This window comes from Myotis nattereri (genome assembly GCF_964212035.1).
Source record: "Myotis nattereri genome assembly, chromosome: 12".
NCBI classification, from domain to species: domain Eukaryota; kingdom Metazoa; phylum Chordata; class Mammalia; order Chiroptera; family Vespertilionidae; genus Myotis; species Myotis nattereri.
In genome coordinates, this window is record NC_138087.1 from 45191773 (window position 1) to 45210650 (window position 18878).

At 38.0% G+C, this 18878-nt stretch overlaps 1 protein-coding gene across 2 annotated transcripts in view; it reads left to right on the forward strand.

Annotated features, from left to right (window-relative positions):
- VPS13A (vacuolar protein sorting 13 homolog A) overlaps positions 1 to 18878 on the forward strand; it is a 193649-nt gene that overhangs the window by 68880 nt on the left and 105891 nt on the right. For both annotated transcript variants that reach the window (XM_081103070.1, XM_081103071.1), the window contains exons 23-27: positions 78 to 216; positions 7760 to 7841; positions 10483 to 10637; positions 10937 to 11093; positions 18028 to 18107. In XM_081103070.1, the coding sequence (XP_080959196.1) occupies positions 78 to 216; positions 7760 to 7841; positions 10483 to 10637; positions 10937 to 11093; positions 18028 to 18107 (613 nt within the window). The remainder of the gene's footprint in view (positions 1 to 77; positions 217 to 7759; positions 7842 to 10482; positions 10638 to 10936; positions 11094 to 18027; positions 18108 to 18878) is intronic.

Genomic DNA, 18878 nt, shown 5'->3' on the forward strand with positions numbered 1-18878 from the left:
CAGTCTCATCCTTTTAATTAATTCACTTAAATCAGAATGAAAATTGCTTTATAGTGATTCCCCTCTTTTTGAAATAGATTCAAGATTTTTGGAAAGTTACCACTGATTTCTTTGCGAATCTCAGATAAAAAGCTTCAAGGAATTTTGGAATTGATTGAAAGCATTCCAAAACCCACACCTGCAACTGAAGTACATGCCCCTGTCAAGCCATTTCAGGTAATGTTATTTACAAAATTAACAAAAGCAAAAATTAAAAAGAATTCACAAATAGTATTTTAACAACCCCAGAAATTTAGGGTAAAAACAACTCAATTCATTATGAATAGACCTTTAAAAATTACTACATTTTAAAAGAGCAAATGATGAAGTAAAAAATGCATATCATAAAGAAAAGTGATGTCTACCTATCTTCACCTTTCCAGCCTCTAATTTTTCTCCTCAGTGATAACACTATTAACCATTGCATCTCTAGTTTTCTTAAAATGTTTATGGCATATGCTAGTACACACACATACAAACATATGCACCTGTGTGTATGTGCACATACAAGTATGTATATTGTGTTCTTAAAATTTATGTAAGTGGGAATACACTTACTGTTCTGAATCTGTATTCTTTAATTATAATTATCTGTGTTACACACCTTAAAGATATTTTCCTGTTAGCACATATCTACCTTATTCTTTTTTATGGTGATATACAGGATGGGGCAAAAGTAGATTTACAGTTGTGAGCACAGAGTTTACTTTGGTATTTTCCATATGAACCTACTTTTCCCCAGCATGTAGTATTGAATTATGTGAGTATACTATCCTTTAACTAACATAATCTGTTTTGATGGGCATGCGTATTGTTATGAGTATTCATAGTTATAAAAAAATGGTTTTGAACTTCCTTATTCATTTATTTGGGTATATTTTTAATTATTATATAAAATCCTAGAAGTAGAATTGTTGAGTAAAAAACTATAAATTTTATAATTTAATGAACTTTGCCAAATTTCTTTTCTACTTTGAGTACTAATTTATAGTCCCACCAATAGTAAATAGTAAATGCTTATCCATTCTCATTAATCATGACTATTAAAAAATGTTAAATTCTATTAAATGAAAAAATGTTATCTTGTGGTTTTGATTCAAATTTTTTTATAAATAATATGGAACCTATTTTCATAAGTGTATTGGGTATATGCATTTCTAATTTTGAAAACAGCTGTTTGTGTCTTTTGTTGAGTTACGGTTTTCTAGCTAAGGAAATTTGCACTTTTAAAAAAAATGTGTTATTTTTTTAAATCTGATACATTTATTTTTGCCATGCCGAATTTTTTATAATTTATGTAGTCAAAGTTACTAGATTTTTCCTTCATGATTTCTGGGTTTTATATTATAGTAGAGGCCCAGTGCACAAAAATTTGTGCACTCGGGGGGAAAGGGGTGTCCCTCAACCTGTCCTGTGCCCTCACGCAGTCTGGGACCCCTCGGGGGATGACCACTTGCTGGCTTAGGCCTGCTCCCCGGGGGATTGGGCCTAAGAAGGCAATCAGACATCCCTCTGGCAGCCCGGCAGCCCTCGGGGGATGTCCACTTGCTAGCGGGGAGCAGGCATAAGCTGCAGTCAGACATCCTTAGTGCTGCTGAGGAGGCAGGAGAGGCTCCCACCACCACCGCTGTACTGGCAGCCATCAGCCTGGCTTGTGGCTAAGCAGAGCTCCCCCATGTGAGAGCGCACTGACCACCAGAGGGCAGCTTCTGCATTGAGCGTCTGCTTCCTGGTGGTCAGTGTGTGTCATAGTGACCAGTCATTCCCAGTCTTTGTGCTGTTAGGGTCAGTTTGTATATTAGCCTTTTACTATATAGGATAGCGGCCTGGTGCACGGGTGGGGGCCGGCTGGTTTGCCCTGAAGGGTGTCCCGGATCAGGGTGGGGACCCGCTTGGGTGCCTAACCAGCCTGGGTGAGGGGCTGATGGCTGTTTGCAGCTGGTCACATCCCCTTCAGTGTGGGGGTCCCCACTAGGGATCCTGGCCAGTCTGGGTGAGGGGCTGAGTACCATTTTAAGGCTGGCGGGCGACTGAAGCTCCCAGCCTCTCCTTTTTTTCTTTTTCTTTTTATTCTGGGATTTATTTACCTTCTATATCTGTCACTGGAGCTGAGAGCCGGCTCCAGCTCTGAGGCCTGGCTGGCTGAAAGCAGGTATCTGGGTTTGTTTAGCTTCTATAATTGAAACTCTTTTGCCATCACTGGCGCTCTAAGCTCTGAGGCCATGACCGGCTGAAAGCAGGTATCTGGGGTTTGTTTAGCTTCTATAATTGAAACATTGTTGCTTCCGGAGCTCATAGCCAGGCCATGGCAGGCGGGGAACCTTGGCTTCCTCCTTCACTGGAGCAAGCAAACCTCATGTTCACTTCAGCTTCGTGGCTGCCGGCCGCCATCGTGGTTGGCAGTTAATTTGCATACTTAACTGATTAGCCAATGGGAAGCGTAGCGGAGGTACGGTTAATTACCCTATTTGTCTATTATTAGATAGGATGCCTTACCTCTCCTTACAAATGAATTTCAAAAAGAAAATATCTATTCGCCTTTTTCTCTTTTTAACATTCTGATTTTTTTAGGTTTAACATTTTACTTTTAAAATAATTTCAAACTTATAGAAATCTTGTAAAAATAGTGTAAAGAAGTTTTTTCTCAAACCATTTGGGAGTAAGTTACTGATATGTTGTACCATTACACTAAACACGTTAGTGTGTTGCTATATTTTTTCATAGTCTGTTGCTGAGCTTATTTATTTTTTAAGAGCAGAGGTTTTAAATTTGATGAAACTTCATTTATACTATATATATATATATATATATATATATATTTTTTTTTTTTTTTAATGGACGAAGCTTTTTATCTCACCTGAAGCCTTTGCCTAACATGTGGTCAAAAAGTCCTTTAATTGTCATTCTATTACTTTTTGTCCTTCATGGTTTCTGACAAGAAATCTGTTAATTTAACGATACCTAGTATAAGGAGACTGGCTTCTTCTCTCTTTGAGTGTCATTTAGCTGATTATGTTTTGGTATGGGTCTATTTGAGTGTATGTTACTTTGATTTTAGTAAACTTGTATTTTTTTAGATTCATGTATTTTATCACAATTGGCTGTTATTTTTTGACTATTATTTTTGAAGACTTTTCTTCTGTCCCATTTCTGTTCTGCTGGGATTTTCATATTGCATATATTTACTCCATGGTGTCCCACAGGTCTCATAGGCTTTGTTCACTTTTCTTTATTCCTTCTTGTCAATTTTGATAGACCTATCTTAATTTTCTGATTCTTTCTTCTGCTAGCTCAAACATCTTATTGAAATTCTCTAATGCATTTTTTTTAGTTATTGTACTTTTCACATCTAGAATTTTTGTTTCATTTCTTTTTATAATTCCTATCTTCTTATTAATATTTTCTACTTATTGTGACCTATTTTCTTTTTCTTTAGTTCTTCACAGTTCTTTCTAGCTGAGAGTATTTAAGACAGTTTAAAGTTTTTGCAGTTAAGTCCAATACCTGTAATTTCTCTTACACTGTTTTCTGCCTTTTTTTTTTTTTTTTTTTACTGTGCATGGGTGATACTTTCTTATTTCTTTGCATGCATTATTCTATTGTAACCTGACAAAGGAATTATGAGAAGAGAAAACTATAGACTAATGTGTTCATTAACACAGATGTAAAAATCCTTAACAAATAGTACAGCCAAATATTTTGATATGTAAAAAGTATATCATACTATAACCAAACACATTTATTCTAAGAAAGCAAATATGGTTCACCAGTCTGTGTTATTAACCACATTCATAGAGTAAAGGAGAAAAAATACCTGATCATCTCAGTAGAAGAAGAAAAAGTATTGACAGAATCCAACAATCATTCATGCTAAAGACTGTTAACAAACTGAGGGGAAAAGTAGCATCCACTACCTGGTAAAGAGCATCTTGGATAAAAACCTATAGCTGATATCATTCTTAATTTGAAAAACACTAAATGCTTTCCATATCATCTTTTCATAAGATCAAGAATATCTTTTCTCACCACTTCTATTTAGACTTATATACTGAAGGTTTTAGCCTCTGCAGTAGTCAAGAAGAATAAAGACAGGATGGAAACAGAAAATAAAAACTATCTTTATTTGCAGATTACATGATCTTTTATGCACAGAGTTCTAAGGAATGTGGAAAAATACTGCTAGAAAAGTAAGCAGGTTTCAGCATACATTATCAATGCAACTAATTAGTTTCTAAAAATGAAAATAAGAAAAAATTCCACTTATAATAGCATTAAAAGAAGTTAAAATACATAGGAAAAAATTAACAAACTACAAATCCTATATACTTAAAACTATAAAACATTTCTGAAAAAAAAAATTAAATAAGACCTAAATAGATGGAATGATATACATAATCAAGCAAGGTTGGAAGATTGACTTAATTAACATGACAATTTTCACCAAACTCCATAGGTTTCTTATAATGAAAATACCAAAAGACTTTTCTCCTGGAAACTAACAAGCATCTATAAAGTGCATATGGTAATGCAAAAGAAGCATATTAGCCAAAACAATTTTGAATAAAAATAATGTTGGAGAATATCTAATACTTGATGTTAAGGTTTATTTTATAGCTACTTTATTCAAGAAAGTGCTATAGTGGCATAAGAGTCTGTCTATGTACCTACCTACCTACCTGTATATATAAAAGCCTAGGTGACCATTAGGACGGAATGACCGGAACAACTGGTCGCTGTGATGCGCACTTACCACCAGGAGGCAGACTCTCAACGTAGGAGCTGCCCCCCAGCCCACAGGCCCCAAAAGCTGATGGGGCCTGGAGGTTAACCTCCTGGTCTGTACCCTGGCCAGCAGGCCCTAATCACCTGATCGAGGCCAGCCGGCCAATCTCCCAGTCCCTCCCCTCGCCTGGCAGGTCCTGATCACCCTATCAGAGCCGGGCCCCAGGCTGGGATGGGAAACCGGGAGTGGGTGGCGGCAGATGCAGATGGTGAGGGAAGGAGGAGGGGGGAGTCGGGGAACCCCACACTGGTGGTGTGTGGGCAGTGAGGTGCCGGGAGCCGGCCCATCCTTGCTGTTTCAAGGGACCTGGCATGTATGGCATACTGTTTTTGATATGTTTGCTCACCTTCTTGGCACTGTGTGTTTTAGCCAAGGTCTCTGAGAAAGGTTGTTTCCCCAGGTAGGGATTTTCCCCTGAAGTTAGGGAGGGAATAAAACCCCTCAACTAAGTGCCAGGCAGGTAATTAATCACTTTAACTACGAACAATCATGCTTAAGCTACATAATCTTTACTCCCTGGAATGGAGATAAGAAACGCCCTAACCTTTGTAATAGAGATTGATAGGATTGAATCAACTGGTATAAATACAGATGTAACAAGACAGCAAGACTCAGAACTTAGAAGACAGAGCTTAGAACACAGAACTAAGAAGACAGAACCTACACAGAACCTACAGACAGAAGAACTTCACTGGAGAGAACATGGCAAAAGATCCTGGACTGAACCTGACTACAGAAATTGGCAAGAGAACCTAACTAGAACCTGGTGACCGAACCTGGCTGGAGAACCTGGACAGAACCTAGCGAGGGAACATGGCTACAGAACCTGGCTGGAGAACCTGGACAGAACCTGGCTGGAGAACCTAGCAAGAGAACATGGACACAGAACCTGGCTGGAGATCCTAACCAGAACTTCGCTGGAGATCCAGACCAGAACTTGGCTGGAGATCCTGGCTAGGCTGCTAATCAACTGAACACTGTCTCCGTGTTATTCCTTCTTCGCCGACTCCGTCCACACCTTTGGGAACCCCTGGACCTGCTGGGGCAGGACCTCAGCAGTGAGGGAAGGAGGAGGTGGGGAGGCAGGGAACTTGAATGGCCCTGAATGCCAGTCAGGCCTAGGGATCCCACCCATGCAGGAATTTCGTGCACCGGGCCTCTAGTAGACATATAAGTAAATAAGGTAAAATAGAGTCCAGAAAGAAATTCACAGAGTAATATATGGTTAATATATATTTGTTTTCTTACAAAGTTAAGTCCAGTTAAATAGGGGGAAGAATAGTCCTTACAACAAATGGTTCTGAAATAACTATTTTGTGTGTGGGGGCGGAGGGGAGGGTCCACATTTACCCTTAAATGGTAAATGAAATTTAACTTAAAATAGAACATAGACCTAAATGTAAATGGCTAAGGGTATAAAGTTTCTTTAACAAAAAAATGTAAGAGAAAAATCTTTGAGTCCTTGTGGTAAGTAAAGATATCTTGGGTTTTAAAAAATGCAAATATGGAAGAAGAAAAAAATTACAGTTCATGAAATTAAAATTTTCTGATTTTTGAAAGACACTTAAAGATGAAAAAGGCAAACTGATCAATTGGGAAAAAATGTTTGCAACACATAACTTAAAAGACTTATCCAACATGTATAAGGAAGCCAACAGCCAAATAAGAAATGAGCAGACAGACACATGACTAGGTGTGCCTTTGTTACTCATCAGGAAAATGCAAAATAAAACAATTCTTTTATGACTTTAGTTGTCTAAAATTTTAGTACATTAAAAATTTAAATCAGGGCATCATAGTCATTACCTTTTGGACGTATGTGTAATGATTCTGGAGAGTATGAGGGAGCTTCTGAGTTGCTGGTAATTTTCTGGATCTGGATTTTGGGTGCATGAGTGTGTTTACTTGAAAATTTATTGAATTTTATACTTAGAGTTATGTACTCCTATGTAGTAGTTTACATTTTAATAAAAATGTTTTCCCAAAATGAAAAGGATTCAGAGAAGGACAAACAAATAACCCATGACCTATATTATGATGTGTAACTATTGTGAAATTGTCATTAAAACTAGGATGAAATTGGCAGTGACATTGGCAGTATTTAAAATGTTTGAAAATGTTAAGCATTTGTGAGGTTATGGAGCCATATAAATTTTAATCTGCTGCTGATGGTAGTGTAATCTGGACAAAGAATTAATGGTGTATTCATCAATGGGATATAGTATAGCAATAAGAATGAGAAATTCTATATAGATAAAATTAGAGATTATTTTGTAGAGTAATGCACAGGAAAATATGTGCAATATTTTCTTCTTCTGCAGTATAGAAAGATGCAGAGATAAAATGCAATATTTAGAAAATCATTCATAGGTTAAAAAACACATAAGCTAAATAAAAGCAAGTGGTAGGGAATGTGATCAAGGGAGGAACACATCAAGTGCTCCTAGGTGAGGTATGGTATTGTTTTGTTTCTTGGCCTGGGTAGGAAGATTCAGGAGTGTCTTTTATTATGATTTTTAAACTGTATTACATGTTTTTGTATGCTATATTTCAGAGAACAGTAAAGATATTTACTGAAATATATTTTAAAAGTTACAACTGCAACTCCTCAACTTGTGAGGCTTTAAATACTGAGATTTTTGTTTGTTTCTCATGGATATCATGAAGGTGGCTTCCTTATTTTGTAAGATGCTAAGTTTAGATATATCTAAGATCTCTTTCTACTCAAAGCCTCTCAACAAAAAAAATTAAAATAGTTTTGCAGTTTATATTTAGCTCTGATATTGTAAAAACACTTCTTTAAATATACATTTTATAATTTAATTGTCTAATTCAGACTGGATTTCTCAGTTTCTTTTTTGGGGGGCATCACAATTGTCTTAGAACTCTGAATAAAAAATCTTCGTGCTAATAAAGAGTGAATTCCTTTTCTTTCAGATGCAAAGGTCCACTTCTTTGGGAGCACCACAGATTTCACAGAAAGTGATTCCTCTCTTGGAACTTGCAGGTGTTGAATATGGTAAAGTGAAAACCGCTTTAGGAAATTCTCCTTATTATAAATATCTTTACGGGAATAATTTTTATTTTAAAATCATATAAAAATTTCAGGCAATAGCAGACATTTGTATGTTTTCCAGAAATTTTACTAAAATTTCTTTAAAACAGTATAATTTGGATGTTCTTTAAAGTTACTCTTCCAGTGGGAATTTTGATACATAAAAGTTAACCTCAATTGCAAGGACCACTAGTAATTAAATGATCTTAATTCTGCTGTGAGCTAAGAGATCCCATGAAACTTTTTAGATGTCTAATTCATAATGTGCTACTTAATTATGTGGAGAATTTTGTTATTGTAAGTTTTTAGATTTTATTTTCTTTTTTATTAAAGGAGTAAAATCAAGTCTTAATATATACTTAAACATGAAAACTGCTAAATATTTTGACATCAAAAAACTGCTTTTTTCTTGGCTACATTGGAAATAAAAATGTATTTTTCAGTTTTTAAGACTTTTAAAATTGCTAAGTGTTAAATAACAAATTGCTATGTTGATTCTCAGGTTTCTAGAGCATGTTTTCCTTTGTGTGTGGTGACAAGGAGGGAAGGGTAGAGAGGGGTGAGGAGGGGAGGGGATGTTTGTGAGATTATCTACTCTAAATGCAGTCTTAGGTTATTAGGGATATATTTTAGCTGGTTTTAGCTTCCTTTAAACTTTCTTTTAATGGTTTTACTAGTTTTTGAGTTCTTTTTCAATAACAAATTCTAAAAACTTATAATCATATATATATATGTATGTGTGTGTGTGTGTGATATCCTTTATAATAAAAGAGAAACATGCAAATTAACCATTCCTCTGCTTCACTCAAGCCATATGCAAAAGCCATGCCCACTAGCCAATCAGGGGGGAGTATGCAAATTAACCCAACTAAGATGGCAGTGGCCACAGAACTGTAGCAAGCAGGAGGCTTGGGTTGCCCCGGGCAATGGAGGAAGCCAAGCTTCCCGCCTGCCCTGGCTGGACCTGGGTTCTGCTCAAGGCTACAAAGTTTCAATTATAGAAGATAAATAAATCCCAGAAAAGAAAAGAAAAAAAAAAGGAGAGGCTGGGAGCTTTGGTCGCCAGGGGGCTTGGCCAGCCTTTAAACAGCCATCAGCCCCTCACCCAGGCTGGCCACACCTCATGGGGTGAGGGTCCCTGCTGAGGGGCTTGGCCAGCCTGGGTATGGCCAGCCTGAAAACAGCCCTCAGCCCCTTACTCAGGCTGGCCAGGCACCCCAGTGGGACCCCCACCCTGATCCGGAACACTCTTCAGGGCAAACCAGCCAGCCCCCACCCATGCACCAGGCCTCTATCCTATATAATAAAAGGGTAATATGCAAATTGACCCTAACAGCAGAACAACTGGGAATGACTGGTTACTATGACACACACTGACCACCAGGGGGCAGACGCTCAATGCAGGAGTTTCCCCCTGGTGGTCAGTGTGCTCCCACAGGGGGAGCTCTGCTCAGCCACAAGCCAGGCTGAAGGCTGCCAGGACAGCTGTGGTTGCGGGAGCCTCTTCTGCCTCCTCAGCAGCACTAAGGATGTCCAACTGCAGCTTATGCCTGCTCCCCGCTAGCAAGTGGACATCCCCCGAGGGCTCCCGGGCTGCCAGAGGGATGTCTGACTGCCAGCTTAGGCCCGATCCCCTTGGGGAGCGGGCCTAAGCCAGCAAGTGGACCTCTCCCGAGAGCTTCCAGACTACGAGAAGGCACAGGCCGGGCTGAGGGACCTCTCCCCTTCCCCTCCCCCCAGTGCACAAATTTTTGTGCACCGGGCCTCTAGTCCTATATAGTAAAACCCTAATATCCAAATCAACTGAACGGCAGAACGACCGATTGCTATGATGTGCACTGACCACTAGGGGGCAGATGCTCAACACAGAAGCTGCCCCTTGGTGGTCAGTGTGCTCCCACAGGAGGAGCACTGCTCAGCCAAAAGCCTTGAGCCTGGCTCATGGCTGGCCAGCACAGTGGCTGTGGAGGAAGCTTCTCCCGCCTCCTCAGTAGAGCTAAGGACCCCTTGGGGATGTCCACCTGCTGGCTTAAGCTGGCAGGTGGACATCCCCTGAGGGTTCCTGGATTGTGAGACGATGCAGGCTGTGCTGAGGGACACCCCCCCACCTCTCTGTGCACGAATGTTGTGTACTGCGCCTCTAGTGTGTGTGTGTGTGTATGACATAGTATTCCATCTCAGTTTATTCATTCAAACTTCCAGACCTGCCTTCTGCCTTTAATATTGCAGAGTTTGTAACTAAGTCCTTTTTTGATCTCCAGGTAGAATGAGCATGTTAGTGTGTTCCTCTGCATATTCATAATGTCGTAATTATTCACATTGTCATTTGCTATAAAATTTAACCAGTTTTAGATAGACCAATGATTTTAAAAGGTGATGTTCATTAAGGTAAACATTGCATTTTATAATTTTCAATACTTTTTGTCATCAAGAGTGTTATTTGTTCAGATATAATCTCTGTATTTTTAAGATTTCTTTTTTTATCTTTATATTAATAAAAAAAGACCCTAGTGTGTTAGTGTTCATATTTACTTTAGAAAAATTATAAATGTGTTATTAAGTAAATCATTGGTTATTGACTTAAATAATGTTCCCTGATATTTAGAGTCAGAGGAGGAATTTTATGATGCACCATGTAGTCCCGTGGAAGAATATTTTCAGTCAACAGCTAGCATTAAAAGTTATCAACAAAATAAGATTCCAGAGCTGGATTGTTCAAAAAATATGATTCAGTATAAAATAAGATTTGAAGTGCCAGAGGTATGTACCATTGTAAAATTGATATTTGGTTCTTATTTCTATTCACAACTTATTTATATAGTGTTACTACTAATAGGCACTGTTGCTTTCATTCTATTTAAGCTGAATCCAGATGTTATTCTGTTGTCCTTCTTTCCTTTTTTTGTGTGTATATTGTATGTTTGTGTGCTTATAAAATCTTTCCTAAATTTTAAATACATATTTATGTCATATGTATACCTCATAAATCCATATGTAACCATCATCTACATAAGCAGTTGTTTGATTTAAAAAATGATCGTTTCTTTTTTCTTCTCCAGGTATCGATTCAATTTTATCACCTTGTTGAAGATTGTGAACTACCTGTGGTAGAAATTGTTGTCTTAGGATTGGGCACGGAAGTAGAACTTAGAACATTTGATTTGAAAGCCAATGCCTTTTTGAAAGAATTCTGCTTAAAATGCCCAGAATACTTGGGTAAGAATCTCTGTTTTAAAATAAGTAATTTTACTATTTGACTACCTACTGTAGAGTTTTTAATACTCTAGGCATTAAATAAGTATATTTGCTAAAACATTCTCAGAAAAATATTATATTATGAATTAGTATATATCTACTTATATAAGAACCCTGGTTGTAACATCACGACCTGAGGTGCAACCAACTGGAAGGAAGTCAGTCCTGCAGGGGTTGTTTTGGAAACGGCTGTACCCTCTCCCAAGCTGTTTCCCGAAGCTGTTTTGGTAAGGGCGAGGTTTGAGGCAGGGAACCCGCCCTCGGAGCGTGGAGGCATATCTTTATAAAGTGTGCTGCACCAGCACGGCCAAGGGTGAACCTGAATGGGGGCGGCTGAAAGGCTTAGAAAAGACAGACAAGAGAATGAAAGCTGGGTCTCGGTGGGCCGTGCTTCTCTGAGAGACAGCGACCACGCCCAGAGCCATGTCTTTATTTTATAGCAGATGCCACAAGGCAAAGTAAGGGCATGACCAAGATGTTTACAACGTTCTCCTGGGTTTCAATCCTACTCAACTACATGCACCTGAACTCTATCAAGCCTACATCACTCAGGCACATGGGGCCATGTGTTTCGACCATAAGTTCAAGCTTACAGCTATAGCTGTTGGCTATAATTGTGCTGGGAGGGCCTTGCCCTCCAAGCTGGGTCTTGCATGTGGCAATGAGAGGACTGTGCTCTTTCATCAGCCCGAAACACTATAGCGGCTCCCCACAATAAAGTTTTAATACATTATATTAGAGGTTGTGGTGGTACTGTTTTACCCACAGCATCTACAGGAATTGCTGCAAATTTACTTCTCGGTGGAAGAACCTTTCATTCCCAATATAAATGACCAATTCCATTAAATGAAACTTCAATTTCTAGACTTGATATGCTGGGGTCCAACCCCAGCAGGTCCAGGGGTCCCCAAAGGTGTGGACGGAGTCGGCGAAGAAGGAATGACACAGAGACAGTGTTCAGTTGATTAGCAGCCTAGCCAGGATCTCTAGCCAAGTTCTGGTTAGGATCTCCAGCCAGGTTCTGTGTCCATGTTCTCTTGCTAGGTTCTCCAGCCAGGTTCTGTCCAGGTTCTCCAGCCAGGTTCAGTCACCAGGTTCTAGTCAGGTTCTCTTGCCAATTTCTGTAGTCAGGTTCAGTCCAGGATCTTTTGCCATGTTCTCTGCAGAGAAGTTCTTTTGTCTCCAGGTTCTGTCTAGGTTCTGTGTTCTAAGTTCTGTCTTGTTACATCTGTATTTATACCAGTTGATTCCAATCCTATCAATCTCTATTCCAAAGGTTAGGGCGTTTCTTATCTCCATTCCAGGGAGTAAAGATTATGTAGCTTAAGCATGATTGTTCGTAGTTAAAGTGATTAATTACCCGCCTGGCACTTAGTTAAGAGGTTTTATTCCCTCCCTAACTTCAGGGGAAAATCCCTACCTGGGGAAACAACCTTTCTCAGAGAGGTGACCTTGGTTAAAACACATAGTGCCAAGAAGGTGAGCAAACATATTAAGAACAGTATGCCATATATGCCAGGTCCCTTGAAACAGCAAGGATGGACCGGCTCCCGGCATTGATACAAACAGTGAAGTTGCTAAAACTATTAAAAAGGCCCAACTTCTCATTATTGATGAATGCATCATGGCATTCAGTCATGCTACGAATGCCATAGTACGATTACTAAGAGAAATTATGAATTTGAATGTTGTATTTGGTGGGAAAGTTCTTCTTGGAGGGGATTTTCGACAATGTCTCAGTATTGTACCACATGCTATGGGATCGGCCATAGTACAAACGAGTTTAAAGTACTGTAATGTTTGGGGATGTTTCAGAAAGTTGTCTCTTACAACAAATATGAGATCAAAGGGCTCTGCTTATAGTGAATAGTTAGTAAAACTTGGAGATGGCAAAGTTGATAGCAGTTTTCATTTAGGAATGGATATTATTGAAATCCCCTGTGAAATGATTTGTAATGGATTTATTATTGAAGCTACCTTTGGAAATAGTATATCTATAGATAATATTAAATTATACCTAAACATGCAATTCTCTGTCAAAAAAAAATGAGCACGTTCAAAAATTAAATGAAGACATTTTGGATATACTCGATGGAGATTTTCACACATATTTGAGTGATGATTCCATTGATTCAACAGATGATGCTGAAAAGGAAAATTTTGCCATCGAATTTCTAAATAGTATTACTCCTTCGGGAATGCTGTGTCATAAGTTAAAATTGAAAGTGGTGCAATCATCATGCTATTGAGAAATCTCAATAGTAAATGGGGTCTTTGTAATGGTACCAGATTTATTATCAAAAGATTACGACCTAACATTATCGAAGCTGAAGTAATTAACAGGATCTGCAGGGGAGAGGTTGTTCTGATTCCAAGAATTGATTTGTCTCCATCTCACACTAGTCTCCCATTTAAATTAATTCGACGGCAGTTTTCCATGATGCCAGCATTTGTGATGATTATTAATAAATCACAAGGACAAACTAGACAGAGTAGGAATATTCCTATCTAAACCCGTTTTTGCACATGGTCAGTTATATGTTGCTTTCTCTCGAGTTTGAAGAGCATGTGATGTTACAGTTAAAGTTCTAAATACTTCATCACAGGGAAATTAGTCAAGCACTCTGAAAGTGTTTTCACTCTTAATGTGGTGTACAAGGAGATATTAGAATAAGTTGAATCACTTTATCAGTCATTGTTTGCATCACTGTTGTTTTTATATCATGTTTTTGTTTTCATATCATATTTTTGTCGTTTTTATATCATGCCTCTGTTGCTGTTATATCCTTTTGTTACTGTTTATTAATAAATTTATATATTATTTTCATATACATTTTACTAATTTTCTTTCATCTCTCACACTTCTATTATAGAGAAAGGGCAAATAGCAATATTAAAATATTTCTGCTAAGTAAATACCTTTTAATGTGCACGAATTTCATGCACCACGCTACTAGTATATATATAATCTTATATTTTACACTTGGGAATCTAGGTAGACCAGATAGAAAATGAAGATAATTTTTTATTATCATGGACAATAAAATAGTCATGGTTAAATTTTATTTATTTGAAATATATTTTTTATTGACCTTTTACAGAGAGGAAGGGAGAGGGATAGAGAGTCAGAAACATCAATGAGAGAGAAACATCGATCAGCTGCCTTCTGCACACCCCCTACTGGGGATGTGCCCACATCCGAGGTACATGCCCTTGACCGGAATCAAACCTTGGACCCTTTAGTCTGCAGGCCAACGCTCTATCCACCGAGCCAAACCAGTTAGGGCAGTCATGGTTAAATTTTAAATCTATTTAACTTAAGCCTTCAACACTGAATTTGTTTCCTATCCTATATAATAAAACACTAATATGCAAATCGACTGAACAGCAGAATGACTGGTCACTATGATGCGCACTGACCACCAAGGGGCAGACACTCAACACAGGAACTGATCCCTAGTGGTCAGTGCGCTTCTGCAGGGGGAGCACCGCTCAGCCAGAAGCCGGACTCACGGCGAGCACAACGGTGGTGACAGGAGCCTCTCCCGCCACCACAGCAGTGCTAAGGAGCAGCAAGCCTGGCTTCTGGCTGGCAAATGCAGTGGTGGTGGTAGGAGCCTCTCTCACCTCTGCTACAGGCGGGCAGTAAGGAGCGAGGGGTCCCAGACTGAGAGAGTCCTGGACTGTGAGAGGAAGTTTGAGTGCCGGCTTAGGCCTGATCCCTGTGCACTGGGCGTCTAGTTGATACTATAACATATTACCACAAACTCAGTGTCTTAAAACAATACAACAAATTTATTATCTTAAATATCTTTAGATCAGAAGCCCGACATAAGTCTCTACAAGCTTAAATCAAGGTGTCAAAAGTAATTCCTTTTTTGGAGCCTCTAGGGCAGGGGTAGGGAGCCCTTTATCTGCAAAGGGCCATTTGGATATTTATAACATCACTAGAGGCCCAGTGCATGAAATTCGTGCACTGGTAGAATCCCTAGTGGCTGGTGGGAGCTGGCCGGGGTACTCCCTTTCTTCTCCTGGCTGCCCTGCCCCCTGGTCAAATTCCCAGAAGAACTCCTGGTTGAGGGGACAGTTTGCATACTAAGTTTTTATTATATAGGATTTGTGGGCCATACAAAATTATCAACTTAAAAATTAACCTGCTATATTTGGTCAAACATTTAACTCACCCCTAATGCCTTGGCAGGGCCTTATATGTTCTTCTAGCTGGATATTCCCCACCCCTGCTCTAGGGAAGTTTCATTTCCTTTCTCACTCAGGCTTTGACAGAATTCAGTTCATGTGGTTTAAGTCTATTTCCCTGCTGACTGTTGGGTAAAGACTGTCCTTAACTCCTAGTGGAATCTCTGGGTTCTTGCACATAATCCCCTATATCTCAGAACAAGAAAGGGTATTAGACCCTTCTTATGCTGTCATCTCTCTAACTTCTTTTGGCTTCTGATTCCATTCTTAAAAACAAACGTGATTAGATTGGGCATACATGGACCATTCAGGATAATTTCTCCTTAACTTTACCTTTGCAAAGTCCATTTTGTCATTGAGATATTTTTAGGTTTTGGGCAATTAGAGCACAGACATCCTTGGAGAGGGGAGCATGGCATTATTTTACCTACCACTAACATTTTATGTCCCATAATCATAATTGATAAATTAAATGATACCGTAGAAAATATTTCCATTTCCTATGTTAGGCATTTAGGAGGGTATTATTCATATTTCCTCCTTATAATTTTGGGTTTTCCCCTTAAAGACAATTCTGAATGATTGATGATCGTCAAGACAAACTATTTCTAATGTTGATGCCTTTTATTTCCTTTTCTTTACCAAATAGTCTGGCAAGGACTTCTGATACCATGTTCAATAAAAGTGGTGAGAGTGGGCATCCTTGTCTTGTTCCTCATCTTAGAGGAAAAGCTTTTAGTATGTATGATGTTAACTGGGGTCATGTCATATATAGCATTTATTATGTTGAGGGATGCTTTCTCTATACTAACTTTGTTGAGAGTTCGCCATAAATGGATGTTGAATTTTGTCATAGGCCTTTTCTGCTTCTGTTGAGATGTTCATATGCTTTTTATCCTTTATTTTGTTAATGTGGTAGATCACATTGATTGATTTGTGGATAATGAATCATCTTTACATCTTTAGAATGAATCCTACTTGATCATGGTGTAGAATCTTAATGTGTTGTTGAATTCACTTTGCTAATATTTTAGTGAAAAATTTTTGCATCAATGTTCATCAGGGATACTGCTTATAATTGTTATTTCTTGTGGCATCCTTGTGTGGTTTTGATATCAGGGGAATGCTGGCCTCTTAAAATGAGTTGAAAGTTTTTCCCCCCACTTCAGCTTTTTTCAGTTTGTTAAGTATTTGGTGCTAATTCTTCTCTGATGTTTGGTAGAATTCACCAGTGAAGTAGTCTGTCCTGGGCTTTTGTTTGTTGGGAGGTTTTTTGTTTTTTTTTTTTTTTTTTTAAAATATATTTTATTGATTTTTCACAGAGAGGAAGGGAGAGAGATAGTTAGAAACATCGATGAGAGAGAAACATCGATCAGCTGCCTCCTGCACATCTCCCACTGGGGATGTGCCCGCAACCCAGGTACATGCCCTTGACCGGAATCGAACCCGGGACCTTTCAGTCCGCAGGCCGACGCTCTATCCACCGAGCCAAACCGGTTTCGGCTGTTGGGAGGTTTTTGACCGTTGATTGAATCTCCTAATTAGTAATTGGTTTACTATTTTATGTTTCTTTTTTAAAATATATTTTTATTGATTTAAGAGAGGAAGGGAGAGAGAGATAGAAACAGCAATGATGAAAATCAGTGATCAGTTGTCTCCTGCACGCCCCCTACTGTGGATCAAACCCACAACCCAGGCATGTGCCCTGATCAGGAATCAAACCATGACCTCCTGTTCATAGGTTGCCGTTCAACCACTGAGTAACACCAGTCGGGCTATTTTCTGTTTCTTGATGATTTAGGTTTGGAAGATTGTATATTTCTGGGAATTTATCCATTTCTTCTATGTGTCCAGTTTGGTGGTGTATAATTTTTCATGAATACGAAGTCTCATGATCCTTTGTATTTATGAGCTGTCTCTTATAATGTCTCTTTTATTTTATTTATTTGAGTTCTCTCTTTTCTTCTTGGTGAATCTAGCTAAAGGTTTGCCAGTTTAATCTATTTAAATTTGGAGGATTCTGTGGAATATGTTGCATTTTTTCCTCAAGAGTAGTATGATTGTTTTAATCCTTCCTTCCAGAATCTAGATGTTAATTTCTTACAGCATAAGTAATTTGGTGATGATAATTTTATGGGCTTTATATATAATACTCTTTTCTAGCAGGTTCCCACTTAATAGATTTTGAATAGAAGCAATAATACAACTAGTAATTTCTGATTATATGGTATAGGGTTTATTTTAATCTATATTAATAAACAGGAAAACTTAGTTTCTCATAACACCCTAGTTGATTTCTTCTCAACAATTAGGTTTTCTGGGAGTCTGATAAATTTTTTTTGAAGCTATTTCAGTAGCTTAGGACCAGAATTCTCTTCATATCTTTTCATTGTTCATATTAGCCATCATGCTTTTTTAACTGATTGCTACTTTTTTTTTTTAACCTTACTTTCTAACTAGGTTTGGCAGGATAGAGTTTTTAGCATTTTGCATAAGAGAAGGGAAAGAAATTGTGAGGAGAATTACATTTTTAGAGTTTAAAATAAAGGACAATAGACCTGACCTGGGTAAGATAGAATCCAAAGCTCTGAACTGATATAGGAAATTCTTCTTTTCCAATTTTATGTTTAATAGCATTGCTTGCATTTATTCTCACTTAGTTTTACTATGAAAGAATAATTTTAAAAATTATTTTTAGATGTAAATGAAAAGCCAGTTTATTTGATTACAACACTAGATAACACAATGGAAGATCTGTTAACACTGGAGTATGTGAAGGTAAGCAGTACCATTTATTTCTGCCTGCTGTGGTAAATGTGCAGCTGAAATGTTAAATCAAATTTTGTAAGTTTAGTGATACTCAGTTTAATCATGATTCTATTGGAATCCCTATAATGCTTAAAACTTTGAGTTTTTTGTTTTGTGCTCTATTAAATAGAACACTTCATATAGCAAATGAGAAGTCTTCATCTAAGTAGAAATAACCTGCAGTTTTTCCCCCATCAGGGTATCAAAAAGAAAGAAACTCTTTAATCTTTATCCTATTTATTGTGATATATGATGTGAGATGAAGCTTTCACTTCATCTCACATCATATATTTCCTACAGTTTGTCTGAAATTACCTAATTTTCCTGGTGTCAGTGACTCCTGGTGTCATCTCTTTTCTATTGACTTAGGATATCCATTTTATCATGTGTGTTTTTATATATACTGTGATATACTTACGATTTAGTCCATGTTTTCATTGACCTATCTTTATGTAAGTGCCACATTATTTTAATAATTACTTCATAGTAAGATAATGCTGAAAGAGTAATTAACCAGAATATTTAGATATTTAGTGGACAATTCTGTCACAAATTTTGTTTTCACATACAGGAAGAATTAGGAAGGACCTTACATAGTTGTTGATGACAATGATTGTTCTCCATACTTGATAATATTTGATTTTTTACTCTTGATAACTTAATACTTGCCATCTGCCAAATTTCTTTTGCTCTGTGGAAGCAGTTGTTCATTTAGGTAATTATACATATAAATAGCTGGAA